This window comes from Chrysemys picta, chromosome 5 (assembly GCF_011386835.1).
Source record: "Chrysemys picta bellii isolate R12L10 chromosome 5, ASM1138683v2, whole genome shotgun sequence".
In the NCBI taxonomy this organism is placed as follows: domain Eukaryota; kingdom Metazoa; phylum Chordata; order Testudines; family Emydidae; genus Chrysemys; species Chrysemys picta.
In genome coordinates, this window is record NC_088795.1 from 87,071,554 (window position 1) to 87,093,924 (window position 22,371).

Below are 22,371 nucleotides of genomic sequence, written 5' to 3' on the forward strand. Positions count from 1 at the left end.
GGGAGGGGGCAGCAATGTAATCACAAAATATACGCACAAGGGGAGTGAACTAAGGTTGCACAGGCAACCTTAACTCTTGAATTTCCCAACTTTTCAGTGCTTCACTTTGCAACCTTTACCATAGCTTAGTGTGTAATATATATTAATACAGAAAAAACATAATTAAGTTAAGTATGTGTAGCAAGCATACTTGATACAAACGCTCAAAAGCAAGGAAGTGAAAGTTAAGTCACCTAGCAGCACATACCCATTATTGTTCCATACACAGACACAAACCTAACCATCATAAGAATTACCATATATCACAGATCACACACTGCAATTTTAACTCTGCCCTCTTTTAGCCCTTCTACACACACTCCCCTTTAATATTTTTTCCTTTCAACACCAGTAGTTATGGATGTTTGGTATGCTACATGGATGTCTTGGGAGAGAGTAGTTTGGTAAAGGGTGAGTAAAGAAGGGTGGTTAAATGGTGTGATTGAAGGGTGACAAGCCTCAGGTGGCAATTAGGTTATAAGCAGACAAAACCCCAAGCAATTTTCCTACTTTAATTTTCCCTGTGCATTCTGTCTACAAGACTGGAAGCTCCTTAGGGGAGAGACTGTTGGTGTCAAATCACTAGTGTTAGTAGTAAAAAACTGTTTGTGAAAATGTGCCATGTTTTCTGATAAGTCTTACAGTATAAAATCATTCTATAATCAATATTTATGTCATTATGCACTAAACATGTCACTATGCCCCAGTTCTAGATATGATAGGGTAGTGGTTCTCAACCAGGGGTTCACGGCCTCCTGGTAGGCCACAAACAATTTTCAGGGGGTCCGCCAGGCAGGGCCAGTGTTAGATTTACAGGGGCCCAGGGCAGAAAACTGAAGCCCCATCATGTGGGGCTCAAGCCCGGGGCCCTGAGCCCTGCCACCTGGGGCTGAAGTCGAAGCCTGAGCAACTTAGCTTTGCAGGGCCCCCTGTGGTGTGGGGCCCTGGGCAATAGCCTTGCTCGCTACTCCCTAATGCCGGCTCTGGCTTTTATATGAAGAAAAAAGTTGTTGTGTCACAGGTGGCTCGTGGAGTTTTTATAACGTTGCGGGGAACTCACAAAGAAAAAGGCTGAGAACCCCTGTGATAGGGCATCTAACATTCGGGATTTCATAAGTAAATATTTTGGGAAACCCAGCTTAAATTCCCTGCTCTGCCACAAGTTTCCTGAGAGACCTGGGGCAAGTCATTTAGTCTGTACCTCAGTTCCCCACCTATTTTCTATTACTGTACAGTTAGCCAGCACATTAATCTGCAAAACATGACCAATTGTGCTAATTATATGTACAAAGCTGTATACAATTATAATTTCTTATGCAGTTTGATACATCTTTCAATTGCCAACTGAAGACATTATTGAATTAAAAAGTTAATAGCTTTAAATACACTAATAAGCAAACAGTGCAAAAACTGTGTTTCAATCAGCTGGAGTTCCATTTGTAGCACAATACACTTTTTAAATCAAGCTGGATGGAATGAAACATCTGATTTAATAACGATAGTTCCACACTGTGAAAAAAAGTAAATTGTCCGTTTGATAGTGAATCCAAAATTGGGGAGTGGTTGTTATAGCGTACTTCTTGTCATCTATTATTAAATAACTGTATTGCACAGTACAGGCGGGAAAAAAGATTGTTGACATCTTTTACACTTCTGTTTTTGTATTTTAACTTTCTGCCTGATCTGACAGACCGGGCAAGTCCAAGCACTTGTCTCATGCAGATGGGCCCATTTAGGAGAAAGTGACACTGACAGCATTTGGTGTGTAGTCAAATACACAAGATATTCAAACTGAAAAGAACAGGAGTACTTGTGGCACCTTAGAGACTAACAAATTTATTAGAGCATAAGCTTTCGTGGACTACGGCCCACTTCTTCGGATGCATATAGAGTGGAATAAATATTGAGGAGCTCTATATGCATCCGAAGAAGTGGGCCGTAGTCCACGAAAGCTTATGCTCAAATAAATTTGTTAGTCTCTAAGGTGCCACAAGTACTCTTGTTCTTTTTGCGGATACAGACTAACGCGGCTGCTACTCTGAAAACTGAAAAGACAGAGCAGAAACTATTTCTCTCTCCAATCTTTCAGTCAGTCACCTGCGGGGTTAAGTTCTCAGACAAGAAGTTCGGTTGTGAGCATGACAGCATCCCTTTAAGGTACAATGGACACGAGTTTTGGACGTGAAACTGTTTCCCTAAATTCTGCCCGACTCACCTACATCAATCTACACGGGGCACAATCCTAGGGGCGCGCCACACACAGGTGCCAAGCCTCTGGGCACCACCTCTGCTCATCTACCTGCCGGACACGGGCTGCCTGGGACCTCCGCCCCCCCTTACCTGCACAAGGCACCGCCGCCCAAGGGCGGGGAGCAGGGAGGCACCAGACCCGGAGCCATGGCCCGGCGGTCAGAGACCAGCATCACACACCTACCGTCTCCTTGGCAGCCGCCGCTACGGGGATGGGCAGCAGCCCCTTGGTCGGGCCGGGCTCTCCGGCTCCTGCGGGTCGGCGCTCGGCGGCTGCCTGCGCCCCACGGGGGCGGGGGGGCTCCGGCTGCCGCCCGGTCCGGCGCTCATAGAGCCGGTAGCCCAGGTAACAGGCGAGCGCCCCCCCGGCCGCCCCCGCCGCCATCCCCAGCTCCCCCCGCCGGCCCGGCCCCGCCGACTCCTGCCCCGCGCCGGCCCCCAGGGACCTGCCCAGCTCCGGCCCGCCGGGCAGGGACCAGGAGTGCGGGGGGCCCAGCAGGCGCCACCGCAGGAGGCTCCGCAGGGCGGCCATGGCCGCAGCTCAGCCCGAATGACGGGCAGAGCGAGAGGGGGGAGACGAACCGGCAGAAAGCTCGCGAGAGGGGGGCGGGGGAACGCGAGACTCTCTCCATTCCAACCCCTTCCCCAGTCTCTCCTCACCCTCTGCAGTCTGCACCCCATCCCCGCCTCGCCCCCGTCCCCTCTCCTAATCCTCTGTCCCTCCAGCCCTCCATTCCAGCCTCCTTCCCCTACACTTCCCAGCCCCTGCCCTCCCTTCACCATTGCCCCCTCTTACCATCTATCCCGTCCAACCCCCTCCTCTGCCTCAAGCCTTACTCCATCACCTCATCCCCTGCTCGTGCCGCCCCCAAAGTTTGGGGGAGTTCAGAGCCAGCATTGAACACTGAGCATGCCTCTGCAGCGATTGTAAAACGACCTGGTTCCTCACCAACCTAGTTTACAGTGTAGTGTATCTGACGGCCTAAGTGAAGTATGTTGGTGTTTTCAGGCAGGTAGTTCTGAGTGGATAAGAGACCACACTACAAAAGCCACCATCACAGCTGGCAGCAGAGCATTTAATGTGTACACTGAAATACTCCCATCATTCAAACAAGTAGTCCATCTAGGGCAGATGTAAGGCACTTTGATGGGCCAATTTTGGCAAGCTTGGAGTGCCACTTCCCATTCTGTACATAAATAAGCCTTCAGTCTTGGCCATCAATCTGCCACCTTCCACCAGCATGATATAATTCTTATTTAAAATAAATGAACACACATTGTATAATCTCTTTATGAACTGTGCATAGCCATACTACATGGGTTGTTTGATCTAGTGAACTGCCCACAAGCAGAACACGATTAAGCCTGGACAGTATATGAATTGGAGACCAACAAGGAAAATGTAAAATGAAATCCATTCTAGTGATTTTGGGCACTCATGAGCTTTAAGTTTCTCAAACTCCGGTCAGTAGCCTCCTGCTACCACACTGTACTAACTTGAATGGAACTATACCCATATTCATCAGACCAGTAATCCAACAGTTCATACAAAAATAAGTACTTCTCAGCTTGTACAAACTCCAAAATGTCTGAGTTCACTACAGTAATTATAATTCATAGTATCACTTAGAATAACATGACTCAATTTATCTTTTATTTAACTCGACTTCATTGTTCTCAAGTGTTAGAATCAACAGAATCAAAATTTTGTTATAATTTTGGACGGTAGGTAGGAGCATTTTTATTAATATATTGCATGCAAGTTTATGTAGGGAAAGGCATGCCACCTAAACAGACCTAGGTCTCAAGATTAAGTGTCATGTTGCTGTGGAGTAATACTTAGCGTTCAGTGACTGTGGTTCTAATCCAAACCCCACTGAAGGCAATGGGAGTCTTTCCAGTCACATCACTAGACTGCGCCAGAATCTGTGACTACGCTATGGTGCAGATAAATAAATGTGTTACTTAATAATTTTAATGATGAGATAACTGGTTCTGTGGATGAGGGAAAAGCAGTGGATGTGTTATTCCTTGACTTTAGCAAAGCTTTTGATATGGTCTTCCACAGTATTCTTGCCAGCAAGTTAAAGAATTATGGGCTGGATGAATGGACTATAAGGTGGATAGAAAGCTGGCTAGATCATTGGGCTCAACTGGTGGTGATCAATGGCTCCATGTCTAGTTAGCAGCTGGTAACAAGCAGAGTGCCCCAAGGGTTGGTCCTGGGCCAGTTTTGTTCAATATCTTCATTAATGATCTGGAGGATGGCGTGGATTGTGCCATGAGCAACTTTGCAGATGATACTAAACTGTGAGGAGTGGTAGATAGGCTGGAGGGTAGGGATAGGATACAGAGGGACCTAGACAAATTAGAGGATTGGGCAAAAAGAAATCTGATGAGGTTCAACAAGGACAAGTGCAGAGTCCTGCACTTAGGACGGAAGAATCCCATGCACTGCTACAGACTAGGGACCAAGTGGCTAGGCAGCAGTTCTGCAGAAAAGGACCTAGGGGTTACAGTGGACGAGAAGCTGGATATGAGTCAACAGTGTGACCTTGTTGCCAAGAAGGCTAACGGTGTTTTGGGCTGTATAAGTAGGAGCATTGCCAGCAGATCGAGGGACGTGATCGTTTCCCTCTATTCTGCATTGGTGAGGCCTCATCTGGAGGACTGTGTCCAGTTTTGGGGCCCCAAACTACAAAAAGGATGTGGGAAAACTGGAAAGAGTCCAATGGAGGGCAACAAAAATGATTAGGGGGCTGGAGCACATGATTTATGAGGGGAGGCTGAGGGAACTGGGATTATTTAGTCTGCAGAAGAGAAGAATGAGGGGGGATTTGATAGCTGCTTTCAACTACCTGAAAGGAGATTCCAAAGAGGATGGATCTAGACTTTCTCAGTGGTACCAGATGACAGAACAAGGAGTAATGGTCTCAAGTTGCAGTGGGGGAGGTTTAGGTTGGATATTAGGGAAAAAAATTCACTAGGAGCGTGGTGAAGCACTGGAATGGGTTACCTAGGGAGGTGGTGGAATCTCCTTCCTTCGAGGTTTTTAAGGTCAGGCTTGACAAAGCCCTGGCTGGGATGATTTAGTTGGGGATTCGTCCTGCTTTGAGCAGGGGATTGGACTAGATGACCTCCTGAGGTCCCTTCCAACCCTGATATTCTATGATTCTATAAATCCTTTCTGTGCCTCCTGTTAAGATTAATTGCTATATCCAATAATGTTCTGTTGACACTTGAGGACAGAGTCCATAAACCAAATTATATGAAATATTTGAGGCTTATTTAATTTAGAAAATAAAAGAGTGATCATCAAGATAGGTAAGAGTTAAATAGAGTATATTTGGCTGAGTTTAGAAAAATATAGAGGACAAACCTAATTTGCTTAGGCAAAAAACTTTGGGTTACTAGTAGCAAATTGTACTTAAATGCTATCTACAGGTAAACCTACCTGTAGGGTCAGTGTCCTGTTGTAAGACTATGGCTAAGATTTTCAGAGTTGTGTGTCTGAAGTTAAGCTTCTAAATCCATAGAAATCCAGCTCTGAAAATTAAGCTACTTTAATTACATAAATATGGACGTCAGAGTCTATCTTTAGGGACCCCCATGGTCCTGTACTCACCAGCCATAGTATTCCATTATGTCAGGGTGCAACGCTGCAAGGGCTCCTCATCTCCAGCACCTCCTGTTGGCCATCTTCTCGCCAGGTCTTCCATGGCTCAGCCCTCTGGCCAAGTCACATAAAATTCAGTCCCCTTCCAGATAACAAGAAGGTCCAACTGGAAAGTTCACAAAACATCATAACACAAAAGAGCCTGTAGCCCCCTCTTGGGCTATTCCTCAGCTCATCCTTTGTGGTCAGCCTTCACTCCTACCTTGGGCTCAATATTCCTTCCATTAGGCTTTCATACCGCTTCCTCAGAAGCTGCTAAGGGAACCCAGGCCCACCTTCTACTCTGGGTTCTGTCTCAGGGACCTCATATTAAGCAGCTAGGTCTGCTTTTTCAGACATGCTCCTGTTTCCCTGGGCCACTTCCTACCTCCAAGCCCCCTTGTGCTGCTTCTCCACAGCATGTTCTTAATACAGCCTCCCTTTGGTTCTCAGGCTTCTCCCCAGGTCCTCTCAGCTTTTTCTTTCTCTGTTAAACTAACCACTCTTCCACCTCAGGTTCTACTAAAGTGCTTTTACTGACCTGATCTCAGGGCCTGCCCCACAGAAGCCTAACTTATTCTCTGTGGATTCTCCTACCTGGCTTCTTACCTGTTTAAGCCCTATTTCAAGGCTTTTCTTCCACAGGAGTCTGACCTGCTCTCTGTGAGTTTCTCTTCACAGGCACATCCCACCACCTCTGCAGTCTCTCCTCCAGGGAGTTCCCTCAGTTTCCCTATTAGATCCTGGTGCCTAATGATCCTTATCTAGTTCTGTCCCTTCTGGCAGGGAGGCAATCAATCACAGATGCCCTAACCAGCTTGTCAATCAAGTGATGGGAGTAAGCCCCATCACCGAACCCAACTTTGAAAATTTTGTCCTGTCAGTCCTTTCCAAATCTATCTCGCTGACCATGTGAAATGGTCCTTCAATCGATCAAATGTTATATCTTTCTGATTGTCTAGTTTTAAAATCCAATTTCAAATTAACCTTTCGTGAACATAGTACTGTCAGTAAACCCATTTGATGTGTGACTCATTAATCACCCAATCCCCAAATGTGTATGGACCATTAGTTATTTTCCCATTGCATATTGTTTCCTCGAAACTGGCATCTTTAGACAGGAATTTAACTTTTCAATAACTCTTCAGGTTAATCTTTTATTCAGTTCAAAAAACCCAGTACACATCTGTAACTACTTGTGTCTGTGTATGTTCCTCAGACCCTCCATCGTGAGGTGTCTGCTTAGGAACACATGTGGAGACTATTCTTATAGGAAGTTTAAGATTCCAAGTTAGCTGCAGATCTGATGTGCCCAGATTCAGACCACCTAATTTAAATAAAATAAAGTAAAGTCTTCCAGTGTCATTGTTAAAGAACTTGTTTAAAAGCTCTTGAACAGGCCATTTAAACACATGTTAGTAGATGTATCAATATATATGCAAAAGTTGACCTCTCATCTGAATATAGACATGTGCTCCCCATCTATCTTTTCTTTTCCCTCCACTTATATGGAAACTGCTCATAAGTATCCAGAGAAGATTGGACCTAACAGCCACATAGCTTTAAAAAGCAATTAATTTCTCTCTTCCTTTAAAAAAAATCAAATAAAAAACAGAAATTCCATCCTGTGGGAAATTTTGAAATTTCAGCGTTTGTTTTTGTCCTCAGTCAGGATGAAAAGTCAAAATATTAAAATATTTTGCAGAACAAAAAGTTCAGAAAAAAATTAATACAGAAATATTGATATATTTAGTTTCAACATGTTGGAGAGAAAAGAAACATTTTGATTTTCCTAATCAAAATGTTTGATTTTTGGTTTGCCAACCTGAACTGAAATCTTTTGTTTTGATTGAGGCTGACAGTAATCTCTGTATCTGCCTGAGCTGCTACGGAACCTTATGGGAGCTGTAGGTCCATTGTTCATGTCCCCATTTTCCTCTATGGGTCTAGCTCTCCACCTGCATCACATCTCCCATGATGCCCTCAGCAGTCATATAAAACACTGGATCTCTGAGCAGAAGAGTCTAAAGCACAAAATAATTGTAACAGTTATCAAATTATACTAGAAGAAATACATAAAAAGTAAAGGGTAGAATATGTAGTTTTAAAATCTGCATTAAAACATATATAAATTATGCATGCAAGAAACTGATTTGTGCTACTAATATGGTGCTCAGTACACAGTACAGTTTGTACAGTACATAATGAACTGAAGTTTTTCTTGCAAAGTTGGTCATATTTTTAGGTATTATGGGCCTCAATCAGATCTCACTGTTTTTATATCTGTTTTATCCCACTGACCCCAGTGGGTTATTTCTGATGTAAGTAAAAGCTGAAGAAGGCTCACATTTTGTAGATACCTCTTTGTCAGCAGTAGGGCCGGTCGAAATTTTTCCATCAAATCTGTTTTTCTATGGAAAATTTTATTTTTGACAAAATGAAAATTTTCATGAAAACTATCTGCTTTTCACAGAAAATTTCAATTTTTCATAGAAAAATGGAAAGCCTGAAAACTAAAACATGTTCATTTTGGCTGAAAACCAAAATATGTTGACTCTGAAATACCATTTCAGTGCCTCATGAAAATTGTAGTTTGAGTTCCTCATGCTCCTATTCTCCTCTATGAATCTGGCTCCCCAGCTGGACTGCTTGTCCTATGAGGTAGGCAAACATTTGAATGCACCATCTCCCCATAGCAGACCATAGTGCATTTTGGAAGATGTAGGTAGTCTGACCAGGGATCCCAGCCTATAGAGGCAAATGGGACCAAACTACCATTCTCATGCATCACCATAGTAATATTTCAAAATCTTAATATAGTAGAACCTCAGACATACAAACACTAGAGTTATGAACTGACCAGTCAAGCACACACCTCATTTTGAACTGGAAGTAAGCAAACATGTAGCAGAGACCCCCACCTCCCCCCAAAAAGCAAATACTGTACAGCACAGTACTGATAAATGTAAACTAAAAATAAAGGGAAAGCTTAAAATTTTTTTGACGAGGTAAGGAAACTATTTCTGTGCTTGTTTAATTTAAATTAAGATGGCTAAAAGCAGCATTTTTCTTCTGCATAGTAGTTTCAAAGCTGTATTAAGTCAATGTTCAGTTACAAAGTTTTGAAAGAACAAGCATAACGTTTTGTTCAGAATTACAAACATTTCAGAGTTATGAACAACCTCCATCCTGTGATGTTCATAACTCTGAGGTTCCACTGTATTGTGTTTTATGGCCAAAATATTTTTGCCAAATATTTCATCAGAAAAACTAAATATTTTGACCAAAATATTTTGAGTTTTTGCCAAAATATTTAGTTTTTCTGGTTAACTATTTTGGTATTCAATTTTTCACCTACAACTGATATGTTTCTGCAGAAAAATTAGATGAAAATCATTTCCCCCCATTTTTTGCCAACTACCCACCCATTTTCCAACTAACTCTAGTCAACATACTGATTTTATTGTTTAGATTTCGTAGAATTGTAGATTGTAAGGATGGAAGGGACCATTATGATTAACAAGTCTAAACTTCTGTGTAACACAGGCCAGAGAATTTCACTAAGTGGTTCCTGCATCAAACGTATAACTTCTGGTTGGGTTAGAGCATTTAGAAATGCAATCTTGATGTAAAGACTTCAAGTGATGGAGAATCCACCACATCTATAGATAAAGTTGTCCCAGTGGTAATTACTCTCTCTGTTTAAAAAAATTGCTTTATTTCTAGTTTGACTGTGTAGTTTGAGCTTCTAGCCACTGGGTCTTGTCATACCTTGGTCTGCTAAATTAAAGAGCCCACTATTATCAGAAATTTGCTCTTCATGTAGGTACTTGTAGCCTGTGATGAGGTCATCTCTTAATGTTCTCTTGAATAAATTAAATAGATTGAGTTTTTAGTCTGTCACTCTAAAGCAGGTTTTCTGGACCTCAAATTATTCTTGAAGCTCTCTTCTGAACCTTTTTCAGTTTGTCAACATCCTATTTAAAGTATAGACACCAGAACTGGTCACAGTCATAGTTTAGCTATTGCCACATGCAGTGGCAATAATACCTACCTACTTCTACTCAATATTCCCTTCCCTAGGTATCTAAGAATCACATTCATGCTCTTAGCCAGTCCATCCAACTGTGAGCTCATGTGCACCATGATCCCTACGTCTTCTTTTTTTGTCATTGCCTTCCAAAATACAGTTACCCATATTTCACATATTGCCCCTAGTATTCTCCCAAAGTTCATATATACACCCGCTCAATGTATTTCATATATTAATATGGCCTTAAAATGGTTTTGTGTGTGTGTCTGTGTGTGTGAGACATATGCTACATTTTGTACGTTTTGTACAGATTCATTTGTTGTAGAACTTATAGGGAAACTGTTGCTGTGTGTACTCAGAGCAGTGCACAACCCAAGGAAAGATCTGACCCGCACCAAAGAGCCCAAAAAATAGCCAAGGGATAACCAAGCCCCCTTAAAAGAGAGCCAAGACCAAGGAGCCCATAACTGCATGCATGTTCATTTTCTGACCATCTGCATATGTAGAACATTCTACTACTAGTGGAGTTTCATTTTCCTATCTCAAGGGGGCAGGGTCTGATTTTGGGGCATAGTTTGGAAAATTACCCCTTTCTCCTCTCAGTGAATCCTGAATACATCTATGACTTACTTAAGTTCAATAGGAATCTGAAAGACTCACTCCTCAATACCTGCGTGATCTTCTGCTATTATTGTCCATTGAAAATAGCCCATACTATGTTTTTTGGTGAAAATACAGGAAAGATTTGGTAATGATTGAGGTACAGGAGTAACTCAAGTAGGCAATACACATATTTTGTTTTAGAGTTGGCACACCATTGTTGCAAGGATGTTTTTAAATATTAAAGCACAGTAAATTTGGAAGATATAAAACTTTAGAGCCTATATTTTTTTCCAACTGTGTCATGTGATACATGTATAAAAGCATCAAAGTTATCAGTCAGCTCCTTTCTCCACTCTGCAGGTATTCACCAACTATTGCTCAGGACTATATGCTAGACTTAGAAAATGTACAGTAATTATATTGTCTGCAGAAGCTCTAACTACTTGCTATAGAAATAAAAATTGGACCACATATGTGTTTGTTTAACAACATTGAAAGTGCGGTCTCTAGGAAGTATAGGTAAAGTTGATTAGATTGTAGTGTATACTTAAAGTTGAATAATGTACTCTTGTAAAAACACTCTTCAAAATTATTTAACTTCCCATGATATCGTCACAGAATGTGCAGAAAATCTTTAGTGTTATCTTTTCCTGTCACATGACTAGTGCAAACAAGAAAAAAATCCTTATCTTTTTGCTTCTTTTCTGGTACTTTATAAAATAGCATAACCGGTTCAGCGGCCAGACATTAAAGATTCCGCTTTGAAAAAGTCTATGTTTTGTATTTCACTCTACTTAATGCTTCTCCATTGTGAAATAAGAATGATTTTATTAACAAGAAAGTATCTGAGGAGCTGATGATGTTTGAGGAAACCTCTGGTACAGATAATCACATGTGGAATCTGTCCAGAAAAGTCCCTTATAGCTTCCTTTATTCCAGGGGTTCTCAAACTGGGGGTCAGAACTCCTCAGGGGGTCATGAGGTTATTCCATGGGGGGTCGCAAGTTGTCAGCCTCCACCCTAAACCCCACTTTGCCACCAGCATTTATAATGGTGTTAAATATATAAAAAAGTGTTTTCAATTTATAAGGGGGGTCGCACTCAGAGGCTTGCTATGTGAAAGGGGTCACCAGGACAAAAGTTTGAGAACCACTGCTATTCAGATAAGCAGAGGAGCACCTTTAGGCTCATAGGATATTCCCCTTAATATGTGCTTCAGTGTATGTCCAGCAGTTTTGTGCTGAACTGAATTAATTACAGTTTGATCTTGAAATAACTGTCATATCAATAAAAACACTTGATGTGCGTTTCAAACGTTTTAGGTATCTAAATCAGTGTACAGGCTACTTGAGAAATCGGTGCTATATAGATCACTCAACTTTGATCTATTTCTTTGATTTAGCACTGCAATTAAGAAGATTTGGTTCAAAGAGAAAGCTCATTGGTTGATGTTTTACACTGATGTGGTAATGTTTACACAGATGTGCTTTGAAATCTCAATTATGGTGAATTTTTGGGTCCCACCACATGACAGACTCCTGTTATTTGAAAGGTAAAATAATATAACATCTATCTGTAACAGCCTTCAGAGCAGGTCTGCCAGGGCTCTCTTCTGAGGTGATTTATCTGATCATTGTATTTAGTGTGAGTTTTTTCGGTTTTAAATCCCTCCACAGTAAATCACTTGCTTTAAAGAACCCTTTTTATAATTCAGGTGCAAACAGGGGCAGTACTTAGGACTGCAATGATGAAAAGGTGTAGCATTACCTGCTTTAAAGCACCTGCCAATTAATTAGCCCCATACTCTCCACAGCAAATAAACCGAAGCAGTCAAATCCATTTGATCTCCCAGATTTAGACTGTGACTGAAAAGACCATGGAGCAAGACTGAAAAACTAATCTTTCATGATTCTCTACAACTTTTTGTTCAAATGAAAGCTTAAACCAGCCAAGTGACTTTCAAACCTTTGAAAGATTTAACTATGAAAGATCTTTGGGTTTTACACCATAACACATTAATACTGGTGAGGGCAAACGTTGCAATACTTGCATGCTAATGAACATACTTTAAGATAGCTTTCAGTGTTTAAAAATTACTATTAAATGTGCAAAAATCAAAAGAGTGTAAAAGTCAAGCCTTGATAATTTTAATATTATTGTTTTAAAATGTCAATTATCGTTTTATACTATTCATTTGAAAGATAGAAATGCATCTTCTCAGCTACATCAAGTTAGCATAGTCCTAAATCAGCCTCAAAGAGATCTTAATGTTATTGATGCAAGAATTAAAACATATTTAAAAGGAAATACTGTCGTTAAATTGTAGGCGCTCCTATATTGTGGAGATTAGATGGATTAGAATTAGATATACCATCTCTCTCTATCGGAGCATGTACTGTGAAACTATTCTCACACCATAACCTCCCTCTTCCTCTCTCTGTGATTTAAAAATGTTAGACCAGTGACTTTTGATTATCTCACTGATATGTTTAAAACCACTCTGCCAATATCAACCGATATTGATCAATACCGTATCATGCTTGTGATGAATTAAATATGAACGCGAATTTTACTGAGGGGAAAAACATCCCTGATTATGCAATTTCTTTTAAAAATCCCCCACCTTGGAACTTAAGTGATGAAAGAAAAGGATAATGCATGTACATCTTATTAGTGTTTTAAAATAAGGGAGTAAAACTGTCAGATCTTTGTTTTTTCTTTCATGTGTGTCTGGGCAGGTCTATCCCTCAGGTAACGCCCTTTCTCCTTCTTCTCTCTTACCTTTCCTTGCACCTGTCCACGTAATGCACTGCAAGCTCCAAGCAACTCCTGAGTCCAACCCTCCTTCTCGAGTCCCTGCCAAGCCGGGCTCCTTCTAGCTGCAATCTATCATTTTCGAAACACTCACATCAAAGGAGACTGAGCAGCAGCATCAACAACAACAACAAAGGGGAAGAGAGTGTCTATGCTACCGCTCTGCAAAGTTGGATGCCAGCTCTCTCCCTCTCTCTCTCTCTGTCTATGGATTATTTTTTATGGCTCTGCACACTGGGAAACGTCAGAAACTCCCCATCGTCACTGCAGATCAGAAAAAGGTGTGAGGAGAGGAGAGATCGGTTTAAAATTTCAAACACAACCTCTCCGGCGCGCAAGAGAGGGCTTCATTAGCATATGTCCGGGGGGACTAGCATATATACGGGCATTGTATATAAACAGAACTCTAATCTGATCAGTTTCCCAGGACACAACAGCAGCACCAGCAGCTCTAGATGTTGATGCAAAGCCAGGAGCAGACTCCCACATGCTCGGAGAGAGAAGAGGCTCCAAAGATAGGCAGCTGTTATCCTAGTGCAAAGTCCACCCTTCCTGAGATCATCCAGGAACTGCTCGGCCAGAACGTTTAGATCTCACTCTTCCCATTTGGTTATTGTTAATTTGCCTTTCAACTCGTCGTTCGTTAAACCTCCTCCCTTCCAGCGGGCTTTCATGGCTCCCTTAGCCGAAGTTGGGGGCTTCCTAGGCGGCTTGGAAGGGTTAGGGCAACAGGTGGGCTCCCATTTCCTGCTGCCTCCTGCCGGGGAGAGGCCGGCTCTGCTCAGCGATCGCCTGGCTCAGGCCGAGAGGGGGTCTAGAGGTGGCGGAGGTGCGGCGACTGGGACTGCGGATTTAGCCCATTTGCAGGGCATCCTACGCCGGAGGCAGCTCTACTGCCGGACGGGCTTCCACCTGCAGATCCTGCCCGATGGCAGCGTGCAGGGCACCAGGCAGGACCACAGCCTCTTCGGTAGGTAGCAGCTGCAATTACGCAGAGCTCGGATCCCAGCCTCATCCATCCCGCATAGGGAGGTGTTTCTATCCCTCGTGGAAAAGAAACACTTACTTACTGCAAAGTACAGCAGCAGAGCGGTCCGATCAGAGTGCACCACTGGGCAGGTGTTTAACCCGAGACTCCCAGTATAAAGCTGTACGGCCTTAGACTACAGGGGCTGCACACAGAACTCAGCATGACAGAACATCTCTTCCTATGTCATTTATTAACTAGAAATGTCTGTATGGAGCGTACAGAGTATGTCGGTTTATATGTACATACACATATGCATTAGTACGTGTGTGTAACCTCTACACCTGCATTTGTATTTAGCAGCAAACCGAGAAAGAGAGGTTCTATCACGGTGATTTTTTTTCTACTCAGTACCTATAATTTAATGTCCCGCACTTGCCCCTGCAATCTCTAAATCTCTTTATAAACAAACAAAGATAATGGAATCGTTAATCTTGCTAAACCTCTAATTTGCATCAGGTTGCTTTGTTTTGCAATGCGGAGAAAGCTACACGTGGGATTGCACAGAGCTACAACTGTAATGTAATTACAACAGTAATGTTTCCTTTATTTCCTTTTTAAAATGGTTTGTCCATAAACCAAAGGGGGAGGGGGGAGGAGCGGAGAGATATCCTAAGGATGTAAATGGTTTCCTGACATGTAAGGGTAAATAAGAAGGAATGTATGTAGGCACTGCAGCGTTATCTGAACAAACCTGCTATTGTTGACCATCAGTGAGTTTTTTCTGTATTGATTTAGCAGCCATAAAAAGGTGATTAAAGAGTTTTCTATCATCTCTCCCATAGTCAAAACAATCAGCTGGAATGGCCCTTAACTGATTTTATAACACACTGAAGTCCTGGTGTTTTCAGAACTAAAAGAACTGTAGTTAAACACAAAGTTCTTCACAGAAGGGAGACTTTCTACAGCATGTAAACACAAAATCATTACTTTTAAAACATGTTTAGTCCAAGATCAAAGATTTGCGGTGTTTCTTTTAAATGTTCTTCCTTTATTCTAATCCTATTCTCCACAGGTTTGTCTGATGTGGTCTCTTTGTGGGTTGAATCACCTGCTTATTATGGTTTATAAAAAGAATGGCTTTGAAAATGATATCAGAAAGACTAAATACCTCCATGTTTTTTTATGGGACATTGGACATTAGGAACTGGGAAATCTGTGATGATTTACATCCAATAAAAAGTTTTTAATGCTTGCTCTTTCTAAAGGATTTAGCTGGTTTGTCATTTAGCATTGTAAATAAGAGGTATGCCAAAGTTCAGTTAAAACTCAAAAGATTGTAAATTACAGTACACTAACCTCTCTTAAGATGGAAAATGGGTCAGAATGTAAAGAGTGTGCATAATGAGACAAAAAGGCATGCCAAACTATTGTAAAGAATATTCCATACAATTACATCAGTTTAATACGTTTGTATTTTTATTTTAGTAATGTGCTAGGTGTGTATCAAAAGCCACCTCACTTTGGGACTCTGTTTACAATGGTAGAAATTTTAACAGATATGATTTACACATTTCCTGTCTTTTTTTGTATTATATCTGTAATGTAATCTGTACATATTAGATCTCAAAATACTTAGTGCTTAGGGCAAAAATGGGCTACTAGCAAGGTTACATAGAATTTCTCTGTTCTATACAGGTAAATTGGATCCTTTTTGGTCACATAAATATTTGGTGAAATAGTTTAAAGATACAGAATATAACAATTTAAATAATATAAAATGGGCCCAATTTCACATTGCAAATGATGAATAATGAATCAGAATAACAAATACTTTAGGCATATTTAGATAATAAGCATACTAAATCAAGTGTTAGTTATATTCCACATATTATGTTCAGTTTTGTCATTTTTAAAACATAATATACATGCATCATATTTTACACATATACAAAACCTGCCTCTGAAATCAATGGGATTACTAATATGAATAGGGGCTGCAGGTTTGGGCCCACATGTTGGATTAGATATACAGCAAATATGTTTTTCTTCTCTATGGGAAGACTCTCTGGTATATAATTCCCATCTGTATTTTGACTTCTAGTCACATGATATCATTATTTTGACTTCCACCCATTAGATATAATTAAAAGTGTTGGTTTCTTAAGATAGTGCTACAGAGAAGGTGAAATATATCTCCGGATAGTTCAATCTTACCCTGCAATATATGAACAGACACTTCATCAAATATTTTATAATCATCTACTGAAATTGTATAGCACTGAATCCTAAATAATAGTTTTAACCAATCAGTGACAGATAAAATCCTTTCTTAACTAAGTCATAACAAATGTTTCTGAAAAAAGCATATAATTCTTTTTCCTTGGGGAGGCTTCTAGTCTGCTTTGAACTAAAATGTGTATGAAATTCAGTTCAGTGGTAGACATGTAAAATAGGAGTATTCTTATATATGTCTGTAGATCACATTTACTATAGTGTGTACAAATAAAATATTTCACCTGCTTCTAAATATATATATATATATTTCTTGACTTTAACACATGTGAGTTAAAGCAACCCTACCCTTTTTGTGTACATTTAGGTATCCTTGAATTCATCAGTGTGGCAGTGGGACTGGTCAGTATTAGAGGAGTGGACAGTGGCCTTTATCTTGGAATGAATGACAGAGGAGAACTCTATGGATCTGTAAGTATTAGCTTATATTTTCTAAGCCACATTTGGATTTTAGACCTGACATACTGAGTCAATTGTTAATAGTGGGCAAAAAACTCAGCTAAGCACTGAAATAATGCAATATGCTAACTTTCTTTCCTGTTGAAATGATGTATATCATTTGTGTCATTCAATCATCCTCTGAGAATGTGTGGTGATGATAATGCAAACCTTTACAGTCTGAGTCAAATACCATGCACATGGAAATAATTTCATTAGCCTGAGAAGAAGAGAATGGATCAGAAATCTTCCCCCTTAACAGAGACAAAAGAAAGAGAAGAATGAATGAATGAATGAATGAATGAATGAAAGTAACCAGTTTAAAAAAGTCTTGGAAGGCAAAATAGTTGCTTAGTGACTGATTTTCTTTTTAAGATCTACCTTACAAATCTATCAGGCTCACTGCATTTTCCACCATAAAAACTACTGATATGGAAAACAGAGAAAAAGATAACTCTGCAGATAAATAAATAAATGCATACAAAACCTTGGATTACTTGATTTGTGGTCTGCTGATCCCTTATAATTCAGCAGGTGGCACTCTGGGGCACCTGCTTTTTTTCAACATCTGAAGAAAGACCCTTAAACAGCTTAATCATGTATCACTGTTATTTTGGAAGTGTGAGGAGTATACATGAGGCAATATCATTTAATCCATACTCTGATTTAAAATTAAACCGTTTTTAAGATTGAAAATAAGCTAGTAATAATTTTAAATGAGTGTTTTTTGTTGAGAAATTTCAATGTAAGATACTACAAACTATAGTCTTTGGTTCTACAGCAGTATCAGGGTAACATGGACTCAGCTTCTTCTCCATTTCAGTTTTCAAACCTTGAAAGATAAAATACTCTCCGTCCTCCCCTCCCACCCAAATGTTCTGGGGTAATAAAACATACACCTTTGACAGGAGTTTCAAGTCTACAATTTCTATTCCTATCATTGATTGGTTTATACCCTTACCACACATGATGGCTGAATATAATCGTTTCTTACAATAGATTGTGAACTCTGAGCATTTTGTAAACCAAAAGGAAACAGTATGTACATTGCCATTTTTTGTGGCTTACCTTGTCAATCAATGACATCCTTAAGGGCAGGTCTACACTAACCCCCCAATTCGAACTATGGTACGCAACTTCAGCTACGTGAATAACGTAGCTGAAGTTCAAAGTACCTTAGTTCGAACTTACCTCGGTCCTCTCGCCGAGCTGGAGTACCGCAATCGACGGCGAGCACTTCCGGGTTTGACTTATCTCGTCCAGACAAGATGCGATAAGTCGAACCCAGAAGTTCCATTTGCTTGCCGCCGAACTACCGGGTAAGTGTAGACCTACCCTTAGTGTTTTAGGCCTCAAAAATTTTTAGGTTTGAAGGTTGAGGCATTTGTTGCTCTGAATGCGTATAAAATGGTGCCCAGATGGTAATATGTTCCTGATTCTTCCATCTCAGTGCAAGCTTTACCTTGTCCATCATAATAATGAACCATGCACACTGAGTCCCTTTGGTTTACAAAATATGATGATGCTAGTCTCTCTTCCAGCAATGAATAATTATGTTTCTCCAAACAAGATTAATGTGGTCACCAAAGTCCTTGTAGTGATCCAAGTTATTTTAAAAGTTGAGGAGTGTAAGTCACGAATACTAGGTACAGCCACAGCAGTTGCTTTTCCAGTTCCAATGGGAATGCCTTTCTCATCTGTTACATTATACCTTTATCCAGAAGGCTCATATATGTATATGGACAGCAATGACCACATCCCCCTCTACATAAAGGGAGGTCTAAGCCATTCTATGTTGGATATGTTCAGTAGTCAAATACATTTTTAAGGTAACAATCTGTATTTTCTTGACCGTTTAAGAACAGGAACACTTGAACACATATTATCATGTCTTATATTTTCTCTGTCTGTATGTACATCCCCAAATCTCATTCTGAGGGTGTCAACTAAGATGCTGGAGATGTGTGTTTTAGTTGACTCTTGCATGCGTAACACCATCTTCAATCCTAGAGAAAGTTAGCAAAATGGGATTTAAATCCAAAATTGTACACAAAGTGATGCAGGTCTAGTACTGATAAAAGGGAGCCTTGTGAACAAATAACTTTCTCAACTGCTCTAAAACTGTCCACGTGCCCCAGGTATGATCAGATTCACCCTCTTCTCGGGGTTTGATTTTATTAGCAAAGAAATGAACAATAAGTCAACATATACGCCAATCCATTTTGGTTATCACTGTATCTCTTTATAGGAATATGTTCAGAAATTGGTTACTGAAAGAGCTCTGACCTTTTATTTTTCTATCTTTTTTTAAAATAGGAGAAACTAACTTCTGAATGCATCTTCAGAGAACAGTTTGAAGAGAACTGGTATAACACTTATTCTTCCAACGTGTACAAACATGGAGACTCAGGTCGGAGGTATTTTGTAGCACTTAACAAAGATGGTACTCCCAGAGATGGGGCTAGATCCAAAAGACATCAGAAATTCACACACTTCCTACCCAGGCCAGTGGATCCTGAAAGAGTTCCAGAACTCTACAAAGATGTGTTAGGATACAGTTGAAATGGGACAGAATGTTTGAAAGGAAACCAAAACAAAACCCATTCTTTCCTACCACAGCTTCCAGGGTAACACAAGCAGGAAGAACTTTCAAATGCTGCAGAGTTACCAGGCTCTAGGAGAGTGGATTTTAACAAGCTGTTTAGTGATAGCCTCCATTTCCTAATGTTTGGATATAGGAGACAAAGCCTTAAAGTTAAGAGTGGACCAGCCTCTTTGAAGTTTTCTGACCCTGTTACTGGCCAGTAGACAGTGGGAAGTTGGAGTCTGATTTATTTTAAAATACCAAACTCGTGCCTAACTTGTCTGGATTACTTATTATCCATAAACTAGAGAAAAAATAACTACCTAAATCAGGTGGAGTGGGACAATAGACAGAAAGTTGGACGAAATGGTAAGGAATAGGCTGTAAAACAGCAATAAAACCTGAGAATGATATATGAAGTTATAGTGGCTATACTACAAGTGACGGAACTTGGAAGTCAATGCATTTCAGTCAGAGCTGGAACTTTTCTTCAGGATGGACTTATTTATACATTTCCAGATGACATATATTTATTTTATATATTTATTTATTAAAGAGTTTATTTTTACTGGGATATGAAGACACTACAACCCCTTGCCCGAACAAAAAATCATTGACAGTGCCAATATTTACTCTGAGGTAGTGTCATCATGCAAAAAAGGCATTACATCACAACATGTTCAAAAACTGAGCATCTAAATTTTCATTTTTTATAAAGTATAGATTAGGTTATATTTTTATGCACACACAGTTGTCTCATGGATCATCGTAAGCTGGAGAGAATGTTGGTTGCTTTTGACTTTGAGAATGCCTTACAGATTTGTACTGAATTCAAATGCACATTTAAAAAGGAATTAAAATATGTTTTACTTTATCAGTTTTACTGTCATTCTTTAAGTGAAGAGTTTGCTAACAAACTAAATATATGTAGCTTTGCAAAACTGCAAACGTTTTAATGACCATAGGAAAATAATCTCTCAAAAGTTTGTGTTAGTACTTTAAATCCTTATTGAAAGCCCAAGGTGCATGGCATTTTAGCTAAGTGACTTTCCATTGACTTTAATAATAGTTGAACAGCAAAATGACTAAATTCTCTATAGAATTTTAAAAACTGAAGATACAAGTGACAATCGTATAAGAATTTTTATTCTGATCAACTTCATTATGTTTACAGTGCAATAGTAGTGCAGTACAGTCTTTGAGCTCACTGAATGAAAAGCTCTGTACAAGTGCAAAATTATTGCTGTTATTATATTATTAAATTATATATTTAACAGAACGATGTGCAGAAGATATTACACAATGATCTCATAAATTGGCATGCAGATATTTTTTCAGAAGAAGACAAAATTGAAACTAAGCACCCAGTTCTGAATGACAGACCATAGATGTGTCTTGATTCAGTGGTTGCACACATGTATGCACTCCAGTCATGATCTACATCACCCAAAAGTAGCATTGAGGATTTAACCTAGGATTTCCCATTCCAAAAAACATAGTCTCAGTCCTTAGCCAACTGAGCTAATGGAAAATTTCCACCAGGTGTAATACTATTACAGGCTTACAGGCCAAATTCTGTATGGTTTGACTTTGTAACCTATCTAGGCTAGCTGATAGAGAGTTACATACTCTATCATGACTGACATTCGAGTAGAGGGCAGCATTACACGTACTTGGTCTCTAAAGGAGAAGATAGATGGTTTTGTGTTTGAGGCAGAGGACTGTGAGTCAAGAAAAGAGAGAGCTCTGCTCTTTCACAGACTTCCTGTATCGCCTTGTGCAAGTCACTTAACTTCTCAATGGCCCCATTAAATGGCTTTGAGGTCTTTGGTACTGTGTAAATACTAAGTGTTAAATGTAATAATGTATGAATAGCACCAACAAGCAGAATAGTACTAAAAATGCCTTTGATGGGTTAAAAGCAGCTTCCACACAAAAGTATTGCTATGTTATAACACTGTACATTAGGTCAGATGCATACATCTAGTAGTGTGTCTCTCATTAAGATAATGAAAATGGGGTGTAGTTTTGTATAAATATCAGTGGTGTATGTGCTATGCAGCAGCATTCATGTGTATCTATTTGTGATGGGGTGTTCACCCCACACTAGCCTGGGAGGGGTTAATGAGGCTGAGAAGGGGCCAATTAACTGGATAGGCCACAGCTGAGGGTAATTAGGTGGCCTAAGTAATTCCCTGAATGATGACAGAGCCCAGCTGAGAAGTAACAGGTGGGGCTAGGATAAAGCCAGGAAACTGGCAACAGAAAGGGCTGCAGGGGAAATAGTTTGCAGTTACTCTGGGAGAAGGGAGTTTGGGCTGGTAAACCCAGAGAGGGGGAGAGACAGAAGGTAGAACTAAGAAGTAGGAAGATGTAGGAAGGAGTCCAGAAGAAGAGCAACATGGTCTGGGAGTAAGCAGGCTACTGTCCCAAGAGATAGGGTCCCTGGGCTGGAACCTGGAGTAGAGGTCAGGCCTGGCTTCCCCTACCAGCTACTGGAGGAGTGACATGGTCAAGACAGTGAAGGGAAGACTGCCATTTTTGTATGGAGGGACTTTGATACCCCAGAAGGGGAGGGCTATAGTGACCTGGTCAGAAGGCTAAGTCAAGAAGGAACCCCCTGAGTCCCAGAGAGAGACCATGGAGAGAGGAACAGGCAGAAGGGAGCATTGGATATGTGAAGAGCTAATCCC

General features: G+C 40.5%; 2 protein-coding genes across 10 annotated transcripts in view; one reads left to right on the forward strand and one right to left on the reverse strand.

The window, feature by feature from the left end:
* Positions 1-2,864, reverse strand: part of MICU3 (mitochondrial calcium uptake family member 3) — a 120,628-nt gene extending 117,764 nt beyond the window's left edge. For 4 of the 9 annotated variants that reach the window (XM_065598026.1, XM_065598024.1, XM_024105388.3 and 1 more), the window contains exon 1: positions 2,474-2,863. In XM_065598026.1, the coding sequence (XP_065454098.1) occupies positions 2,474-2,821 (348 nt within the window). In that variant the 5' untranslated portion in view covers positions 2,822-2,863. Of the gene's footprint in view, positions 1-2,473 lie in introns of all 9 variants that reach the window. The other 5 variants (XM_042841925.2, XM_065598023.1, XM_042841924.2 and 2 more) reach the window with 2 other exon arrangements.
* A 10,462-nt stretch (positions 2,865-13,326) lies between these two features.
* Positions 13,327-20,552, forward strand: FGF20 (fibroblast growth factor 20). Its single transcript, XM_005282084.4, has 3 exons — positions 13,327-14,364; positions 16,964-17,067; positions 19,411-20,552. The coding sequence occupies exons 1-3, from the start codon at positions 14,067-14,069 to the stop codon at positions 19,654-19,656; spliced, it is 648 nt and encodes a 215-aa protein (XP_005282141.2). The 5' UTR covers positions 13,327-14,066; the 3' UTR covers positions 19,657-20,552.
* The last annotated feature ends 1,819 nt before the right edge of the window (positions 20,553-22,371 follow it).

Bases quoted from the DNA above. Each gene is read 5' to 3' on its own strand.
- FGF20 (XM_005282084.4), top strand. From the start codon at position 14,067: ATGGCTCCCTTAGCCGAAGTTGGGGGCTTCCTAGGCGGCTTGGAAGGG. The intron at 14,365-16,963 runs GTAGGTAGCAGC...GTGTACATTTAG, and splicing joins GCAGGACCACAGCCTCTTCG to GTATCCTTGAATTCATCAGT. The intron at 17,068-19,410 runs GTAAGTATTAGC...TTTTTAAAATAG, and splicing joins GAGGAGAACTCTATGGATCT to GAGAAACTAACTTCTGAATG.